General features: G+C 40.9%; 1 protein-coding gene across 3 annotated transcripts in view; it reads right to left on the bottom strand.

Moving 5' to 3' along the window:
• LOC135542580 (nck-associated protein 5-like) overlaps positions 1-17,000 on the bottom strand; it is a 188,791-nt gene that overhangs the window by 13,288 nt on the left and 158,503 nt on the right. For 2 of the 3 annotated variants that reach the window (XM_064969668.1, XM_064969669.1), the window contains 5 exons: positions 12,911-12,998; positions 8,076-8,411; positions 5,898-6,022; positions 5,129-5,252; positions 4,799-4,980 (listed from right to left, as the gene is read on the bottom strand). In XM_064969668.1, coding sequence (XP_064825740.1) covers positions 4,799-4,980; positions 5,129-5,252; positions 5,898-6,022; positions 8,076-8,411; positions 12,911-12,998 — 855 coding nt within the window. Of the gene's footprint in view, positions 1-4,798; positions 4,981-5,128; positions 5,253-5,897; positions 6,023-8,075; positions 8,412-8,450; positions 8,547-12,910; positions 12,999-17,000 lie in introns of those variants that run through there. The other variant, XM_064969670.1, reaches the window with a different exon arrangement.

Raw genomic sequence — 17,000 nt, 5'->3', positions numbered from 1 at the left:
AACCCTTGAATGAGTAGGTGTGTCCAAACTTCTGAATGCTACTGTATATTTTTACAGAAGAATATATACGGGAGATTGGAAATGATGCAAACAATTAAATCAATGGAAGCCAAAATCTATCTGCAATATTAAAGCTGATCTACACCCTAAATGTTTTAATTAATAATGCCATTACGCCAACTCCAGACTTTTACATTTGTTGGATGAAATGAAAATAGAGCTCTCTGGACACGCATACCAGTAGTGGGTTTGACGTGGAAATTAGAATGCATGAGCAGAAAAGTACCCCATACCTACTGTAAAATATGTTGATGGATCTTTGATGTTATGTGGCTATTTTGCTTAAACATTTTATTTCAGAAACCTCGTTGCCTCTGCCAAGAGGCTGAAACTTCACCATAAGTGGATCTTCCAGCGAGATAATAACCTCAAGCACATATCAAAATCCACAAAGAAATGGTGAATTGGCCACAAAATCTCAATTTTGCAATGGCCATCTCAGTCTACAGACATGAAACCCATTGAAAACTTTTGGTTTGAATTGAAGAGGGATATACTTTGTCTAAGCACAGACTAAGGATATCAAGGATCTGAAAGAAATCTGTGTGGAGGAATGGTCTTAAATACCTCCCAATGTGTTCTCCAACTCTTAAAACATTTTAGAAAAATGCTCAATACCATTATCCTAGAAATTAGAATTATTGGGACCCCTACCTTTTTGTGAAAAAAATGCATATTACTTGTTTAAAAATAATCTCCTTCTGTGACCAATTGTATTAGTATACAATAACATAATTTTTAAACAATTCTGAGCATACTGTAGCTCAGTATTTGAATTATTTATTTTATACAGTCATTTTTGCTCATCTTTATCAAGGGAGTCAAAAATTTCAGACCCCACTGTGGGAGTATTGTCACGGTTGGACATGAGGGTAACTGTGTCCCTTTAAGAGGCACATTGTCCCTTTAAGGTCAAATCCATGTTAACAAGAAGTAAACAGGTTGAAAAGGAGTAAATGGGTTGAAAGTGGGTCCATCATCTTGGTTGGTTCATAGATATTAAATGAGGTTCTCTCTTCTGTAATTCTGCGTACCTTTAACTTGAACATTTCATTATTAACGGATTCATTTGGAATAGTGAAGGGCTATTCAACCAAACAATGTCAACAGTCCCCATAGGCCTTTATTGTGTTGGTTAGATGTCTTTTCAAAGTTTTTTTATTTGATTTATGAAGATATTTTCTTTATTTTCTTTTCCAAGTCCCATTCTTGGAGAGCAAAAAATGGTAGGATTAAATCCATAGTGTTGCTCTGTCTTTGGTGTATTTGTCGTCGTTGTTTGGGTGATCTCTGTGCAGGTTGGATGCACATGATCTCTGTCCGACACGCTGCACTTCTGTAGGGTGTCTCATCGCAATCCGAGCCATGCCTTCAAACCCACGGCGCACCACCGCAGAAGCCAACCACACATAAACCTTGTTTAAAAAAAACTCAGTTACAACCCCACGTCCGCAACCAGCAACCACACTTTATCTTATTTCACACTGACATAAAAATGGTAAAATCCTGGCCATTTTAGCACAAACATCTTTGTAGAGTGGGAGCGGAAGACTCATATCCAAAATTGTTTTATTAAGTGTAGACTAACGGCTGAGGAGACAAAAAGCTGCATACTCTATTTTATTCCCAGTTATTCAATGAATAGATGAACCAATGTTTCAAGGGCATTCGTTTTCCACATTCAATTTTGAGCAGACAATTGTTCAGTAAATGCAGAATGGAATAGATCTGTACTTATTGAAATGTTTGACCCCTAAAAGAGACTGGCAAGGATGATGTTGTAAATTTAATTAAAAAAGGCATACACCCTGAGCCCTCCAACGTTGTATTTGCTTTAGCAGAGTAGCTAGAAGTTTCAGTACTACTCCTCTTTCATAGTGCAAGACCTCTATAGGCCAACATTAAGAACCACAGTTCAAGAACACTACAAATATTCATTTATTTTTCCTCTCTCCCTGAACTTGTGTTGAGTCTAGAGGTCGACCGATTATGATTTTCAATGCCGATACCGATACAGATAATTGGAGGACCAAAAAAAAGCAGATGCCGATTAATCGGCCGATTTATATATATATATATCCGATATATATATATATATATATATATGTAATAATGACAATTACAACAATACTGAATGAACAATGAACACTTATTTTAACTTAATATAATACATAAATAAAATCTATTTAGTCTCAAATAAATAAAGAAACATGCTCAATTTGGTTTAAATAATGCAAAAACACAGTGTTGGAGAAGAAAATAAAAGTGCAATATGTGCCATGTAAAAAAGCTAACGTTTAAGTTCCTTGCACAGAACATATGAAAGCTGGTGGTTCAATATTCCCAGTTCTTCAATATTCTCAGTTATGAAGTTTTAGGTTGTAGTTATTATAGGAATCATGACGAGTTGACTATTTCTCTCTATACCATTTGTATTTCATATACCTTTGACTATTGGATGTTCTTATAGACACTTTAGTATTGCCAGCCTAATCTCGGGAGATGATAGGCTTGAAGTCATAAACAGTGCTGTGAAGCAAGCATTGCAAAGAGCTGCTGGCAAACGCAGTAAAGTTTGAATGAATGCTTACGAGTATGCTGCTGCCTACCACTGCTCAGTCAGACTTCTCTATCAAATCATAGACTTAATTATAATATAATAAACACAGAAATACGAGCCGTTGGTCATTAATATGGTCAAATCCAGAAACTATCATTTCGAAAACAAAACGTTTATTCTTTCAGTGAAATACGGAACCGTTCTGTATTTTATCAAAAGGGCAGCAACCCTAAGTCTAAGTATTTCTATTACATTGCACAACCTTCAATGTAAAGTCATAATTATGTAAAATTCTGGCAAATTAGTTCGCAACGAGCCAGGCGGCCCAAACTGTTGCATATACCCTGACTCTGCGTCCAATGAATGCAAGAGAAGTGACACAATTTCCCTGGTTAATATTGCCTGCAAACATGAATTTCTTTTAATCAAATATGCAGGTTTAAAAATATATACTTCTGTATATTGATTTTAAGAAAGGCATTGATGTTTATGGTGAGGTAAATTCGTGCAACAATTGTACTTTTTTCACGAATGCGCTTTTGTTAAATCATCCCTCGCTTGGCGAAGTAGGAATGCAGGACAAGCTAGTTAACCTAGCAATATCATCAACCATGTGTAGTTAACTAGTGATTATATGAAGATTGATTGATTTTTTATAAGATAAATGTAATGCTAGCGAGCAACTTACCGTGGCTCCTTGCTGCAATCGTGTAACAGGTGGTCAGCCTGCCACTCAGTTTCCTCGTGGAATGCAATGTAATCTGCCATAATCGGCATCCAAAAATGCAAATTACCGATCGGTATGAAAACTGGAAATCGTCCCTAATTAATCGACCTCTAGTTGAGTCAAATCCTTTTGCAGATGATGGATTTTTCTGTAAGGTTGTGTGTGTGTGTGTGTGTGTGTTACGTTATTCAACTGCACTGAGCTGAGGGGAAGTGGAGGCTGAGGGGGATGAGGGCCATTTCATGGTCACTGCTCCTCATTTCTCATTCAGTGAAGTTAAATACTGGTAGGTAAATACCCCCTGACGCGAGAGGGCAAGCCGATCGAAAGTAATTAGGCAACTTTCATTTTTTTTATTTTATGAAAACGTCAGAATAATCCAACTACAGCGCTGTATAGGAGGGTGAAAGACATCAAGCTTGGTGGACTTTGTCCGCACTTTATAAAAGCTGGAGAAGCTGGAAATGGACAAATGTTGCTTTACAGCGATTTTGTTTTCACATGAGTTGGAGTGCAAGTTACCATGGAAACAGCTTGCTTTGAGCTAATGCATGATCTCACAAAACATTTAGAGGGAAAGTTTGACTACATCATTGATGACATTAGTGTCAAACTGTATTGTAAACATCAGACTTTTTCGAGGTACGAGGTTGTGGTCCATACAATAGATCATCCTGAAGCAACATCAACAGACCATGATCATCTAGTTCATGAGCTACAAAAGGATATGTCAAAGGTAATATACTGAACAAAAATATAAATGCAACATGTAAACTGTTGGTCCCATGTTTCATGAGCTGAAATAGAAAATCACAGAAATTTTCCATACTGACAAAAAGCTTATTTCTCTCCAATTTTGCCCACAAATTTGTTTACATGCCGCCTGTTAGTGAGCATTTCTCCTTTGCCAAGATAATCCATCCACCTGACAGGTGTGGCATATCAATAAGATGATTAATCAGCATGATCATCACACAGGTGCACCTTATGCTGGGGGAAAAAAAAGGCCACTAAAATGTGCAGTTTTGTCATACAACACAATACCACAAATGTCTCAAGTTTTGAGGGAGCATGCTGTGAAGGAATGTCCACCATGTTGCCAGGAAATTGAATGTTAATTTCTCTACCATAAGCCGCCTCAAATGTTGTTTTGAGAATTTGGCAGGGCGTGCTGAGTATTTCTGTTTGTAATAAAGGCCGTTTGTGGGAGAAAACTCATTCTGATTGGCAGGGCCTGGCTCCCAAGTGGGTGGGCCTATGCTCTCCCAGGGCCACCCCGTGGCTGCGCCCTTGCCCAGTCATGTGAAATCCATTGATTAGGGGCTGATGAACTTATTTCAATTGACTGATTTTCTTATATGAACTGTAACTCCATAACATCTTTGAAATTGTTGCATGTTGTGTTTAGATTTTTGTTCAGTGTATGTCATAGGTCAACAGGAAGTACTTACGCTTAGTCTGTCTCCTGCTTTTCCCTCTAGCGATGACTGGTTGTGCAACAAGTTGTATTGGGAGAAACTCCTCCTGTGGTCTTCCTTCTCTATGTGAGAGAACATGTCATGTTGATAGTAGTCCATGATTGACGGGAACTTTCCCACACTGCTCCTCTTCATTGTCTTCTCTTCATAGTCAACTGCGGAGAGCAATTTTCAATCAATATATCTATCAATCAATCAACCAATCAAGATGAACTGTCTAAAATCAAATGATGTAGGCCTACAGTACATCTAAATAACATCAATATTGTGTCTGTGGATGTGCGATGCAGGCGAGATTCTGACCTTGGTTGCTCGTCTTTCCTCTGTTGGTAAGGGTGCTTTGGGTGGAGCCTAGCGTGTTCCCTTCAGACTCTGTCTCGGTGTCACTGCTGCTGCCTGAGTATGTGCACACTCTCACGGCTCTGTCCTGTTCACGAAAGAGAGGGACATCTGAACAGAATGAGAAGATAGATAAATCCCTTTAAAGATTCCTTCCCAGGAGTCAGATGAACTTGTGGATACCATTTTTATGTCTCAGCATTGTGGATACCATTTTTATGTCTCAGCATCCAGTACGAAGGAAGCTAGTAGTTTCGCAAGAAAATGCTAATTAGCGTTAGCACAATGACTGGACATCTATGGTAGACGTCTAGTCATTGTACTAACGCTAGTTAGCAATTGCTTCCTTAAATAAATACTTTGAGATTTTAGCAATTAGACCCTAGGTCTACTTGTATGCAAGAAGATATCCATAGACTTCCAGCCATTGCGCTAATACAAGTTAGCATTGGCTCGCGAAACTACCTCTAACTTCATTGATACTGGACACAGAGACATAAAAATGGTATCCACGAGTTCATCTGACTCTGGGGAAATAGATCAAATCCCTTTAATATCACTGTATCCTCAACAGATTACGGAGATACTCTTTCATAATGTTAATGCTTCTTGGAGATGTGATATTGTATAGGGATTGTACAGAAGCCACAATCACTATGCTATTGCAGTCTATTTTGCTCCCAAAACACCACCCCTTTGACATAGGCCTAATAGTGCATGGGAAATTCCTTACACTGGATGAGTTGAGGTCCTTGGTGTTCCTCTTCTTGTCCACTTGTTCCTCGTGGGCCTCTGTAGTGACTGTGTGGCTGGTGCTGCATAAGTCTATCTGACTCAGTCGCTTCCTTCTGATCACATCTATCATTCAAAAGTAAAGAGAAACAAATCATGAGATAGAGACAACAACCAAACCCACAAACTCACACCAGGAAGAGAACCTACGCATTGCGTGCATAGAGGGCGGGGGGAAAAAAAGAGTCAAAGCTATTAGGTCCCGGAGTTTCAGTAAGACTCATATCTACATCCCAAATGGCACCCTATTCCCTTTATAGTGCACTACTTTCGACCATGGCCATAGGTTGCCATTTGGGATGCATCAATAGCTAACGCTATGCCAATATAGTTGTTAACCTGTTAAAGCACACGCTGTACAACATGAGCATGATGCTACAATTTCTTTAAGTGTGAGGAGAGTTTGGCATTTAATCTATTAATAGTCAATGGCATCCTCCCTACGGAGACTACACCGCTACATCTCTGACTTGAAGCAGCCCCAAAATACCATCTTCAAACTGTCACCCCCAATGACAAAGCATCCAATGATTGTCACAGCTGAGTCAGTGTGAATTTTAATGACTACCTACCCCTTCCTTCTCCCTTTTTTTCTCTATACAACTTCCTACCTTCTCCTGACAATATAATTAACTGGGCCTCGTTGGCGGCGGCGCCGCGGGAACCTCAGCAGAATAATTTGTACTGTGCCGAGGACAAAATAGGCCTTTCATCTACTTGACAACCTGTGAGGGAATCCGTGGTGGAGATTAGGCTCCTTCCCTATTCCTTATAATGGCAGTTGCTGGTCATGCCTACCTTAACTGCAGTACCTAGGTCACACAGATGGACACTAATTCCCTGATTGCATAAATCACTGGGATCACTCATCCCTTTACTGTACGAGTACATTGTTAGTGTTACTTCCCTCAGCCTATGTGATCCCTCTCTCTCTCCTCCCCACCCACTGTCATACTGTTGTGTTGCTGCAGTGAAAGAACAGGCAGAAGGTGGTTTATGATCTATGTCGCTAATTGTTGCTAGTGAGTTTGCGTGTCTAATTGTATTAGCGACTTATCCTTGGGGGATATGGTCTGTGGGTCGTATTATCCGGAGGGTTTTGTGAAGGTGGGTGGGGGGGACAGTGTCCTTTGTTAATAAGCAGAGCTACAGAATATAACTCAGAATACCAAATCAAGCCTGATAGGAATAATAATGTTCTGAGTTACCAGCTGGGAGACAAGTTAAAGTTGGGAGAGTGTCCTCTTCTCTCATGAGTTCTGTTTACTGTGACATTATCATGTTTTAAATTTTTCATCCAACATTCAAAATGCATAGGAGACTGAATAACAAAAGGTAGAAGGTTTTCCTTTTCACGGAATACCTTCAAGTGGAGAATAGATCCTCTGTTGAGATTGAGAGGGTAGAACATGCGGAGTGAATTCTTGAGAGTGACTTAAGGGTCATACTTTTTTAACTAGGCAAGTCAGTTAAGAACAAATTCTTATTTACAACGACGGCCTAGGAACAGTGGGTTGACTGCCTTGTTCAGGGGCAGAACGATAGATTTTTACCTTGTCAGCTCGGGGATTCGATCTAGTAACCTTTCGGTTACTGGCCCAATGCTCTAAACACTAGGCTACCTGCCGCGCCATAATGATGTGAATTGAAGTAAAACACTGCCACCCTCATTGCACAATCAAATTGAGCCAGCGAGAATCAGAATTTTATCCTCTCTCATTTTCTACACAGTTTATAGATGGGTTTACACCAAATAGGGTTTCATGATAGTGGCCAAACATCCTCTGAGCCAGCCCAGCCATTCTAGCATTTATATGCAGCTGCGGATCATTGATTTACCTAACATAAAACCATTGGCATGAACCAGAGACAACACAGAGCCTGTAACAGTGGTTGTGTCCCTATCATTGACTTTTCTCCTTGAAGTGTGCACTTGAACAATCCACCTCACATGATGGGACTGGACTGGTATAAGAACATTGGTGTGGACAGCCAATGCTTATGGCAATCCAATGCTTCTTAATTCATAAAGGGGAGTGTGGAAGTGCACGCTTTGGGAGATGGGTATAGAATGGGGACGTAACGGGGATGTTGATATGAGGTAAACCCCCAGTCTTACCTGAGGTGGATGGTCTGGGGAGGCAGCTCAAGGCTTCCTGTCCACAACCTCTTCCAGTAACTGAAGGGTCAGACAGGGAGTGGCCCAGGGCACTGGTGGGTGGTGCATGCGGGTGGGTCTCAGACAGGGAAGGCACTTTCACATGGGATGGGGAATGAGCAGCAGAGGCCGAGACGAGGTCCTGGTCAGGATCAGTGGGACTGTGAACGCTTGCCATCATCCGGTCGGGGCTGGACTCAGATCTGGGAATGTTGCGCCCGTTGATCCGGGTGACGGAGTCAGGGAGGGGGAAGGTGCCAATCCCGCTGTCCAGGGTTCTCATCTGGCTGCTGGAGTCTGGGAGGGGGGGGGGGACGACACAGGAGAAGCAGCGTGTGATGATGGGTGGGGGTGGGGGAGAAATGGAAAAGGAGGAGGAGCCACTGGATTGGATTCACAAGCAACTGAAGGGGTTATGGGTAAAAAGGGCATCTTGGGTAGGTTCAATAAGATTGGAGGACAAATGGAGGCAAAAGCAAGAGAGACAGGAGCATTACTTCACCTATGGAGCACCTGGGTACAATCCAAAGCCAAATCATTACGAGAAACTGTAGAAATGCTACACAGGAAAAAGGTCTGAACTTTTCGTATGACTTTGTCCAGTAATACGTGGGATACGATCTGTTGTGTCTGTAATTCATTCATTTATTCCTATATACAAATCTATATACAAATCTGTATCACTTCTTCCTAATATTAATAAAGGTATCTGACTAATCCTGAAAAGGATCTAAAATGAGCGGCCCCTTGTAAGTCCTAGCTCTCTCTGCGTTCCCAGTCTAATTTTACCCATTTGGAACCCAGCGTGACTTTAGAGTGACAATTTATTTGTGATTTGTCTCCCTACCTCCTGTATCGGCATTATGTTGACTTACACACATTCGCCGAACTTGATATGTTCCACACTGCGCAGTGATCTAAGAGCATTGTAGCAACAGATGGACATAGCTTAAAATACACCGTTTTGCAAAGCCTCTCCGAGCGAGACAGATGGATGGCTGTTCGGCATGATCCAATTCCATGTAACTGTGAATGATGTTGGCTAATCATTCTGTGCTCATGACTTAATTGCAACAATTTGGGTAAGGAAAAGAAAGAGAGTGTTGAACTAGTTCTAACATGAATTCAGTTTAAAGACAAAAGAGGGGGAAGGTCTTATGGCTGATATGACTGCAGCTTTGACATTCTGCTGTTCTCGTTGTAGGTTGCACAGTATGTTGCTGCATTGCAAAAGTAGAAAATATCAATCTAGCGTTATATATTTATTGTAGACTAGTTGAGGATGGAAAAACCTTGGAAATGATTGATCCTTTCGAGTAAGCAGTTGTTTTGGAAGATATTTTTCCCCGTAGAACAATCTGTAAGTTCTGATTTCTTTCTGCCTTTCATGGAAAAGCATGGGACCTATTTTTTTTTTTAGAGTTGGGTCGATTTCTGCTAGCTCTGCCCTTAACCCTGGAGCTTGGTCTTGTAACGCCCAGACCATAAACATCCACTTCTTCTATATGCCCTAACACATCCATCCATCGAATGAATAAATGGATGATTGAATTCATGAATGAACTGTTTCCCCTGAAGGGGATCAAGGCATGTAAGAGGTAGCCCTCATAACTTCCATGGATATGCTCTAATACAAACACCCATAAACATAGGGCTCGCCCAACATCATCTCACAGCAGCATCAAACCCTCATCATTAAAATCAAACCCTCATAATTAAAACCAAAGCTCCAAATTGCCTCTTTATCAAAGGCAATGCACTGCTGTTGTAAAATACATTATTAACCTAATAAAGCAATATTTACAGTCCCCTCTAAATGTGCAGCCAGACATTCAATTAAACCAACAGTGCGTCAAAACAAGAATTCATTCAATTATGCATCAGAAACGTCCCACTGGATGACTGGGAGTAAACAGAGTCAACTTAAATCATGCTATTAGTGCACAGTTAGTCATATTGTAGGCATATGTGTCTTCTTCTGCCTCCCTTGCACCTCCTACTCCGCAGTAATGTTGTAGCTGAGGTGATCATAAACCACCTCGATGGACAGATGGCCTGTTATGTTGCTCAGATTAATCTGCAATGAGTCATCACGGGGGCGGTAGTGGCCAGCCCCTAAAACAGCAGCTGATCAATTACTACAGAGTTCTGCATTATGCAGCAAGTGCAAACCAGTTCAGAATGTCTCACATTCTTGATCCTATATTCAAGGGAAAAGACAGAGAAGATCAAGAGGGGGAGATAATAGAGAAAGGGAAACAAAAGAGAAAGAGAGGAAGGAAAGAGGAAGAGGGAGACACCCATACCTCACAAAGTGTAATAACCAAAGGAGTTGATTTGGCAGTTGTTTTCAATATGCCCTTTGCACTCACACTATAACCAGGTCTAATATGGACCTCGAAGCCAGTTCCACCGATTATTATTCTAATCAGGGACTGGTTTAGACCTGGGACACCAGGTTGGCGCATATTAATTATGAGGTAGAACAGACAACCAGCAGTGCTCCGGACCTCGAAGGGTATGATTTTAATGGCCCTAGGGTAATACTACCTAAATATCAAAGGGAAAAGTATCAGAGAGGGGATGAAATTGTGTTTACTGTGATCCCAATCACTTCTACATTAAACCTCCTGGAGATAGAGAGCAAGTTCTGCAGACCAAATGGCATGTTATGATGAGGACTCGTGCAAAACCCAGACATTAACCACCAACACAACTGCATGGGAATTGCAACCAGAGGTCGTGACCATCGTCACATGACCAAGACCTCAAACCGTTAAAAATCAACAAATCAAAGGTCAAATGTGAGCTGTTTTTATCTATTATCTATGCATAGTACCTTTCCCTACATGTACACATTACCTCAATCACCTTGACTAACCTGTAACCCTGCACATTGACTCGGTATTGGTACCCGTATATAGCCTCGTTATTGTTGCTCTTCATTTAAAAAAATATATAGTTTACTTAGTAAATATTTCATTTTTCTTTAAACTGCAGTGTTGGTTAAGGCCTTGTAAGTAAGCATTTCATTGTAAGGTGACAAATAAAATGTGATTTGATTTGATTTGATTTGAACCATGACAAACCTCATAGACTAATGAGTCCATCTGCGTCCTTTTCTAGTTTCTGGTTTTAATCCCTGCTACAATATCACATTATGTCAAAACAAAATGCAATTTTTGTATCTAGTTTCTTGTGTGTTCAGAGAAAATAAGTAATTGAGATCAGGCAAATGTGTGACATATTCTACCCATAAAAGCCCAGGGTAAAATTATATGCTAGGCTGGACTTCAGGACCTATAAGTGGACTCTGCTTAAATCTTTATGAGAGCTTTAATTCATACTGAGGGGAGGTTGGATAGATGTGCTTAGCTGGCAGAATTAAATATGCCATTCAGTTAATTAGAATACAGAAACGATTAACAATCTTATTTTTGGCTCTGTTCCACGATATGGGGCCAAGTTGAATCAGGGAAATGTTTATACATCCTGGGAATTTTCCCATGTTAAAACAATTTCTGACAATATTTGTGTGGTCGACCCCATCAATACAGAGGCTAGCATATAAAAATGACTTGGAGGCAAAAAGAGCAGCTTTTATAAGTAACTGTATATAGGCCTATGTTTTCCATGTTGGATGTAAATGATTTCCAAAATGACCTAAGTCTAAATCCATAATGTCGATCCTTTCGATACATCTTGATTTAAATAGTGATTATGATAGTCAACATAAATGAATTATATATTGAATGAAATACTGCTTACCAGCAGCAATATTATCTGTGTAGACCTATTATATGCATGGAAATAAATAAACAAAATTAAGCAACAGAGATCATAATCTTGTGTGAAAATAAGGACAAACTTCAAATATAAAGAAAAGACCACTATAATTCAAGTCGAGGCATCACAAACACCTTTTGCACAGGTTGTACATGACTGTTTTGCTGCTCTCCTGTTTACGTAATGCCAAAGCCAGACTAACTGAGAGAAGACCCCATTCCTGAATGGACAACAGTCTTCTCTTAAAAGATAGACTGAGTGGCACATTAACTGCCTAAAGATTTCCAACAGAGCGATAGGCAGCTAGCATTATGCAGCTCTAATAAACATTGATTAACCTGTCCTAGTCCTGTTCCCTAAGAATGCCTTCCACCTGCCAATGAATGACAAACTGCCCAGCATGTAAAGATCGCCTTGTCATTGAAATAGTAAGTGGGTGTTGTTGCATATAATTTTCTCATCACACATTGTATGCTACCAAAGCTCTCAGAACAGCAGCTGCCCCGACAACCCTCAATGTCTTAGCCACGTAAACAACAATGTGCGCCGGCAACGCTAAAAGGATTTTTGAACGCCGGAGACAGTAACCATTTTGTTGATGACCTCAACATGCAGTGGGAGAGTGGCGTGATAATGAAGATTCACTCTGCCAGTGAGAAGACAAATCAGTCCTGCAAAGATGCAGGAAATATTTTTATAGGCTCTAAGCCTCCAGTTTTTCACTGGTATGAGAATGTGTTACATATGTAAGTCCCACATGCATTTGCCATTAGGGGATGAATGGCAACAGTTATTTCTGTACAGAAGCCTAAAATAAGAGACCGTTTGTATAATCTATTACAGAAATACTTCACACAGACAGCAAACGTCGGAGATGTATGGCTGGTGACTACTGAAACTGTCTATGTTGGAAAAATGTATTTTAATGACGCTTATTAGCGCTAAAATGTTATATGTTTTCAGACGATAGCTACAGTACAGTAGGCCCACGGCCACAGTAAAAACCTTACCTATCATGTGGTCCTGACATGAAGTCTCAGGGGTGGGGTCCTCCTCATTCTCTCCTTGCAAACTGATCTTCTGCGTCACAATGATGGTCTGGTGGGGAAAAGAAATTAAGAATGAAGTCCGTATGCATTTAACTTGAGTTCTCACAACAATATATATATAATATACGTTCTAAATCATGTTGATGACAAATTTGTTTAGGCATAATGACAGAACATTGAAATAAAGTGTTATTAAATGTGCCTCACAATATCATCAACAGATGGTCGATTATTTGTTGAAAAAATGGTTGGGGAGACTGGAGAACAATGTAACCCTTTCAGGCTTTTGCTTATTCTGAAAATATTATTGGATTTAAATGAAATAATATGATTATACAAACAACATACATATCTCAGCTACCATTACACACTAACTATGGTTCTAGAACAGACCAGTTGTTTACAATTCAACCAAAAGTGGCGGGAGTGAAATGTTACAATTGACCCAGTAGATGGGGTTAAATGTAACAGGCTACGGGGTTAAATGTAACAGGCTACGGGGTTAAATGTAACACTCTCTCCAATTTTAAAAATGAAGGGTTTTGAAACTGATATTTGGATGATCTTTTAGGCATGTCATACTGACCAAAAACCCTAAATGTATCAAAATGAATATATTATATTAGCATTCAAAAGTGTCAATTGTACTTTTTTTGTATTATCTTAGTTTTACTGCAAAACATGATGTAAAGAAGTCATATTTTATTTAATTATGTTAACGTGGGGCGACGCACAATTGGCCTAGCGTCGTCCGGGTTAGGGAGGGCTTGGCCGGTAGGGATATCCCTGTCTCATCGCGCACCAGCGACTCCTGTGGCGGGCCGGGCGCAGTGCACACTAACCAAGGTTGCCAGGTGCACGGTGTTTCCTCCAACACATTGGTGTGGCTGGCTTCTGGGTTGGATGAGCTCTGTGTTAAGAAGCAGTGTGGCTTGGTTGGTTTGTGTATTGGAGGACACATGACTTTCGACCTTCGTCTCTCCCGAGCCCGTACGGGAGTTGTAGCGATGAGACAAGATAGTAGCTACTAAAAAACAATTGGATACCACGAAATTGGGGAGAAAAAGGGGTACATTTAAAAAAATAATAATTATGTTAATGTGTCTAAATACCATATAAGGTACTGCGCTACAACTATTCCCCCCACATAGGAGCCTATACTAATCGGAATCTTGTGGGAAAATACAAATAATTATTGTCATCAACTATACCAATCAAAAGACCCCATCTTAGTGATAAAAATGCTATGTTTAGATACATGGAGAATGTTCCACAGGTCAAAACACTAAAAAAGAAAAGAGGGGGTATATTTACTGAAGGGCCTCAAAACATTTTTTTTTTTAATAAAACAGAAAATAATTGACGAATTTAGGCATTTAGAGACACTACCCAAGCATGAGAACATTGTACAACAGCTTTCTAAGTGGTTTCGTGTTACGTTTTTCCTTGGTCTCACCTACATCATTGTAATGTGCATTGCATTGTATTCATAATTGCTTTGCCGCTTGTGTGTGTATTCAATCTTTTGTATTGTGGCCTTAACATTCCTTGAATATCATCTACACCGATAATAACAGAACAAACTGCTAGTTCAAGGACATGTCTGGTATGATTCATAAACCCCAAACAAGCAAAGTACACTTTTCTACAATGTGATAATACTTCATATACTTCTACAAAGCCAGACATCTAAAATGTCAAACGCAGCAAAGCTAACACAGATGCAATAGCTGGCATATTCAGATAGAACATTATTGATATATATTCTGTGTTCGTCAAGATTCCCATCACACTCTGCTCACCCATTTGTCCCTTTAGCGCATAACAAAAGAATAGTGGAAGGCGATTCATCAATTCTTTAAGCGATGACTCAAAACAGAATCGACAAACACCTTGGATTTACAGAAGTTACTGTTACATTTTCAGAGCCTCTTTCATAATAGGTAGTTATTTCAGGGGAAGCAACAAGGTAAATGATCTAATATGGAGGAGGGATAACAGAATGTGATGTTGAAAAAGTGTTCTCCAAAGGTATAAAGGGGATTTGCAGGTCATAAACATTTATTTTCTTTTGTTGTATTTCTGTAGAGGGAAGATAGAGATGAAGCTGCAAGGATTGTATTAAAAATGCCTTTGTTGAATTGAGTGTCTGTGATAAGAGCCTCCTATTTGCTATCAAAATTCCCCATCAGCTGGATTGAATTTCCTGCATATTGCATGTGGACTCTCTTTTTTCTTTCTCCCCCTCCCTTCCTTGCTCTCTCTCTCTCTGTCCCTAACCAAAGTACAAAGAATATATTCTACGAGGTCAGAATGACGTGGCATTCCAAGTCTTACAGAAACCATTTTTTTCTATGCAAAGCTCAGTATGTGGTTCAACATTGGTAGCATATCTCCCAAATAATATCACATTTTATTAGTCACATGTACCGAACACAACAGCTGTAGACATTACAGTGAAATGCTTACTTACGAGCCCTTAACCAACAGTGCAGTTTCAAAAATACAGATAAGAATAAGAGATAAAAGTAACAAGTAATTCAAGAGCAGAAGTAAAAAATTAAAAATAAACAATATATACAGGGGGTGCCAGTACAGAGTCAATGTGTTGGGGCACCGGTTAGTTGAGGTAGTATGTACATGTAGGTAGAGTGACTATGCATAGATGACAACAGAGAGTGGCAGTGGTGTGAAGAGGGGGGGGGGCTTGTGATGTACTGGGCCGTTCGCACTACTCTCTGTAGTGCCTTGCGGTTGGAGGCTGAGCAGTTGTAAAACCAGGCAGTGACGCAACCAGTCAGGATGCTGTCGATGGTGCAGCTGTAGGATTTTTAAGGATCGGAGGACCCATGCTAAATCTTTTCAGTCTCCTGAGGGGGACTGTCCTGGTGTGCTTGGACCATGTTAGTTTGTTGGTGATGTGGACACCAAGGAACTTGAAGCTCTCAACCTGCCCCTCTGCAGCCCTGTTGATGAGAATGTGCTTGGTCCTGTTTTACCCATAGTCCACAATCATCTCCTTTGTCTTGATCACATTGAGGGAGATGTTGTTGTCCTGGCACCACACGGCCAGGTCTCTGAGCTCCTCCCTATAGGCTGTCTCGTTGTTGTCGGTGTTCAGGCCTACCACTGTTGTGTCATCGGAAAATGCAATGATGGTGTAGAAGTCGTGCCTGGCCGTGCAGTCATGAGTGAACAGGGAGTACAGGAGGGGCTGAGCACGCCTGTGTTGAGGATCAGCGCGGCGGATGTGTTGTTACCTACCCTTACCATCTGGGGGCGGCCAGTCAGGAAGTCCAGGATCCAGTTGCAGAGGGAGGTGTTTAGTCCCGGTGTCCTTAGCTTATTGATGAGCTTTGAGGGCACTATGGTGTTGAACGCTGAGCTGTAGTCAATGAATAGTATTCTCACATCCTGTAGGTGTTCCTTTTGTCCAAGTGCGAAAGGGCAGTGTGGAGTGCAATAGAGACTGCATCATCTGTGGATCTGTTAGGGCGGTATGCAAATTGGAGTGGGTATAGGCTTTCTGGGATGATGGTGTTGATGTGAGCCATGACCAGCCTTTCAAAGCACTTCATGGCTACAGACATGAGTGCTACAGGTCAGTAGGTTACCTTAGTGTTCTTGGGCACAGGCACTATGGTGGACTGCTTAAAACATGTTGGTATTGCAGACTCGGACAGGGAGAGGTTGAAAATGTCAGTGAAGTGACATGCTAGTTGGTCAGCGTAGGCTCGCAGTACACATCCTGGTAATCTGTCTGGCCCTGCGGCCTTGTGAATGTTGACCCGTCTAAAGGTCTTACTCACATCGGCTGCGGAGAGCGTGATCACACAGTCTTCCGGTACAGCTTACACAGACCTTAGTCCTGTATTGATGCTTTGCCTGTTTGATGGTTCGTCGGAGGGCATAGCGGGATTTCCTATAAGCTTCCGGGTTAGAGTCCCGCTCCTTGAAAGCGGCAGCTCTAGCCTTTAGCTCAGTGCGGATGCTGCCTGTAATCCATGGCTTCTGCTTGGGGTATGTACGTACGGTCACTGTGGGGATTTCA

Source organism: Oncorhynchus masou, chromosome 6 (genome assembly GCF_036934945.1).
Source record: "Oncorhynchus masou masou isolate Uvic2021 chromosome 6, UVic_Omas_1.1, whole genome shotgun sequence".
Classification (NCBI taxonomy): domain Eukaryota; kingdom Metazoa; phylum Chordata; class Actinopteri; order Salmoniformes; family Salmonidae; genus Oncorhynchus; species Oncorhynchus masou.
This window is presented reverse-complemented; position numbering and strand designations above follow the sequence as displayed.